General features: G+C 45.5%; 1 protein-coding gene across 4 annotated transcripts in view; it reads left to right on the top strand.

The window, feature by feature from the left end:
• The first annotated feature begins 1,708 nt into the window (after positions 1 to 1,708).
• LOC117897069 overlaps positions 1,709 to 4,168 on the top strand; it is a 32,170-nt gene continuing 29,710 nt past the window's right edge. For all 4 annotated transcript variants that reach the window (XM_034805676.1, XM_034805675.1, XM_034805673.1 and 1 more), the window contains exon 1: positions 1,709 to 3,232. In XM_034805676.1, the coding sequence (XP_034661567.1) occupies positions 3,188 to 3,232 (45 nt within the window). In that variant the 5' untranslated portion in view covers positions 1,709 to 3,187. The remainder of the gene's footprint in view (positions 3,233 to 4,168) is intronic.

Below are 4,168 nucleotides of genomic sequence, written 5' to 3'. Positions count from 1 at the left end.
TCTACGTACCACTAATTTATTAGTTTATTATATCTTCTGCCATTAGAGATTTTATTCCATTATCTGATTCTATCACAAGCTTCATTTCTGAATTCAATGTACCTATGTATATGTATGTATATTTATGTCTTCTTTCGACATATCTAAAAAAAGAAGAAACAAACTGGATTTTGTAAAAAGGAAAAGGAAGGTTAGTATTTAAATAATTATAGTTCGTTGAGCTTTACATCTAAAAGCAATCTGCAGATATTTGCAGATATAACTCCTCGAGCGTATTGCGGTTAAGACATGCTTATGACTGAAGTTCTTTGTACAAAGAGTTCTCAGTTCTGTCGAATTCCCATGTTGGGGGCATATCATCAGTAAGTCAGCCAACGAACGTTTGCATCAACAAGCCTTTGTTATTTTCCTATGGCAGTCCGTAAATTGATATTGCACACAGCATCTCAACCATACCAGTCCCTGCTAATTCCTTGTGTAAACTTTGTGCGGTCTGAGTGCTATATACAAATCGGTTTTTGACTGTCGAACAAACCGAAGTGTGGAGTGGACAAGAAAGCTGATTCAGCATTCAAAAGCATCTTGACGAGTCTGTCTCATAAATTCCTGAAAAGCGGCATATTAATCTGCCATTGCACGCATTTGTATACCAACCACTCGTCCACTCTCACAGTGGGCTAAAAAAGTTATCGTACATGCAAATGTGGAATATTTAAAGGAAAAGTAAAAAATCAATGTTTTTATGTAAGCTTTTATTTAAGGAGTTTATTTGGATTGTAAGTGACAATGTTTATCGACTGCTTATAATATGCTACGAGCCGAGCTTAGTTTCCCGCTAACTTTTTTCGCTCACTGTACATACATGATTGTATGTTTTGTAAACAAACGTGACTAAGCCAAGTAGGAGGTGAGGCAAATATAACGGTAAGGCAATCGAAATTTTCCTTGCAATGAAATTGACCAAAAACGAACTTGTTTTATGTATAAGTTAACAAGAGTTAACTAAATTTACCACTGGGTGGGACGAATTCTGCATTATTGTAAAATAAGCAGTTTCTTCACCCGTGGGATCGCCGTCGTCGCGATCGCCGGATCCCGGCCGCCACTGGACACCACACACGAGGCGCAAGGTCAGCACTTTTGCTGGGCAGCGACGAGCGCCGTGGCCGGCAGCTAAGGGTCTGCAAGTTGGAAGTTTAGAGTTCTTAAGAAATTATCAGCCGAGTGGTGATGACATACAAAGTCTCGCCTTGCGGAAATTAATCTCTCATTCCTTTGTTTAATATAATCAATAAACAACACGGTAATTCCCGTAGAACATTTAAACATTACTTATACGCACATACTGAGCGCATTAGAATTAACAAAGATATGGAACTGGATGTTATTTGCCGCCTATTGCAGCTCCAACAAAGTTCATACAGCGGTTTTGGTCGTTAAAAAAGATTATCGATATCGAGTTTGAATTAAAATTTTAAAATGAAATAAGTATTTGTTTAAACAAATAAATTGCTTTATTAAATTGTTTAACACAATTATTTAATAAATAAAAAGAGCAACTCAGCTGCAACTATGAGTTATCGACTATCGGCTAAACGTCTATCGGCTGCAATCTTCCTTTCTCGCTCTTTCTCACTCTATCTTTTGCGCTCTGTCTATCCCTCCCTTTATCCGACTCTCGCTGTCGTCGTCATTCTTCATTCTCTTTTCAAAAATCGAACCGAGCGGTCGTATCTGGCGCGTACCGCGTAGATACACACATCCCACAGATACTATTTTCTTAGCTCTCGTGCGCGGCGCGCTGGCGCTGCAAACAAGAAAGAAATTTGTGTATTGCAGCAGAAGTTTTCGCTGCTGCGCTCAGCTCGTGCTCTGTGTGTGTATTGCTCTGTGTTCGGCGCTCGGCCCGTCCCGTCCGTGAGAGCGTGTCGGTCGGTCGAAGGAAAATTCAATAAAACAAAGAGAAACGAAACGACTATTCAGTGAAAATCGAGTGCAAATCAAATTGCCTTGCAACGCCAAACGAATCCGAGAACGCGGAGTTCAAGGTTTTTCCCAGCCAGACCAAGCCACGCCAGAACGAAGTTCAATTGGAAACGATAAAAGGAAAAGAAAACACAATGAGAAAACTGCAAAAAAACTAACTGTGTGTGGTGTGCAGAATTTTGTATACCTTGAAAAAACGAAGTCTGACAGTGCGGTGGTGCTAGTGTGTGTGTGTGTCGCGTTGCGTTGCGTGTTCCCCGAGTGGTTTTGCAGCAAACAACAAACAACTTCATCTTCAATTCGTTCAATTAATAAATGTGCAAAAGAAACCGAACTTTGTCTAGTTGTGGAAAAATATCTAAACCCCAATTACTCAGTTTGCTGCTCTCCATTTAATTCGATTGACACAGAGGCAAGCGGGAGGGCAGGCGCAGGCAGAGAGCAGGCGGCTTCGGCGGCGACGGCCCCCAGCGGCAGACGTAATCTAGCCAGTGCAAACGGTGGTGGAGCTTCGCATGCTAGCCCCAACAAAAATGTCTTCTCAGCAGCAGCGCAGCCAGAAGCAGCAGCAGAACCAGCACCAGCAGCAGCAGCAGCAAACTTTAGCTCAGCTCTCAGCAGCCAGCGTTAGGTCTGCTTTTGCGCAGTTCAGCGCACGGCGAGAATTTTGCCATCGGTTTCGTTTCGGTCTCTCTGTGTGTTTGGAAACACCTTGCTCCAATATTGTGTGGCCTCCCCCCGCTGCACGACCACGAGCCACGACCCGACCCACGAGCTGGCAGTCACAGTTCCAGACTCACTCGCAGTCGTAGTCTCAGTCTCAGTTTCGGTTCGTGCGCGTTTGCGATTCTTCTGGCTGCTGCCCTGCAGCGGAAAATTCGTCTAAGAATCACACCAACAATACATCCAGATACAGATACAAAACTCCAAACATCCCAGCAACCGACGAGGGAATTTTTGTAATTTTTCCAATGCTGGTTGGCCACGATTTGCACGCGATTCCCTTAGACTTGGACTTGGACGTGGACGTTGCTGTTGCTGCATTTTCATCATCATCATCAAGGAGCAGCAGAAGCAGCAGCAGCAGCAATAAGAACGAGTATAACCAGGAGAACGAGAAGAGGAGCTTCAACATTGTCGCCGTGTCGTTGTCGACGTCGCTGCAACGTCGCAGCATCGGCAGCAGCCCATTGGAGTCGCCATGGACTACAACTACAACTACAACTATAGCTGCAACATAGAACAGGTTTGTAGCTTTCAACTGACTACTCTCTGTTCTCGTGCTCTGGCCTGGCCCTGCCTCTCGCTTCGTCTCCGCTCCTCTTCTCGCCTCTACTTTACTCTCTGGACTCACTCGCTTATTCATAACTTTTTTGGTTATAGATTTTTGTCGACCCCTAGCCATACCCGCCGCCACCTTTCCACCACACTGTAGTGTATCATCACTGTATCTGTATCTCCATCTACACCCCCCACGATGGGGCCTCCACCATCCCACTCTGCCTCCTCCGGTTACTCCTCACATGCTCCGACTGTTTCAGTTTTTCAATTATTAATGGTGGCCATTAGTGCGCGCGCCGTTCGACCGGCCGCTTCAACCCCGCCTCCGAGCCAAGCCACCCCTTCTCTATACACTCCGCACTCATACTCATACACTCACACACACACCTTCCGCCTAGCCTCGTGTGCCTGCCGCCCCTCGTCCCGGGTGTCGTGTAGACGTTTTTTCCTTATCGGACAAATTGTGTTTGTCTGAAAAGTTCAATGAGGTGCGCGCACCACTGCAATTGCACTCTGTCCAGAGCCCCGAATACCCCCATTCCTATTGCCATCCCCCCAATCACACAGCCATCGCGTCCATTCCGTCATATTTATGTTATCGACATATAGATAAAAATCATGTTGGTATGCACGATTCAACCGATAGCAAGCCAGCACACCCCGCATCCCGCAGCATAGCGGAAATGTATTGCATTAGGAGAATTGCCCCGGGAACGGAACTCCGGCTCTAGCTCAGGCTCTCTGCCTTTGCCTCTGCCTCTGCCACTGTCTGGTCTGTCGCTCCGCCTCTTCCACTACGGAGTTGTTGACTAATTTACCTCGAGGTGCGTGTGGGATTTGGGTGTGGAAAGTTGTGCGTACTCTGTATCTACTATGTATTCATCTGTGTATCTGTGAGTGT

This window comes from Drosophila subobscura, chromosome O, assembly GCF_008121235.1.
Source record: "Drosophila subobscura isolate 14011-0131.10 chromosome O, UCBerk_Dsub_1.0, whole genome shotgun sequence".
NCBI lineage: Eukaryota > Metazoa > Arthropoda > Insecta > Diptera > Drosophilidae > Drosophila > Drosophila subobscura.
The sequence above is the reverse complement of the archived record's forward strand: the minus strand, read 5'-3'. Positions and strand labels throughout refer to the sequence as shown.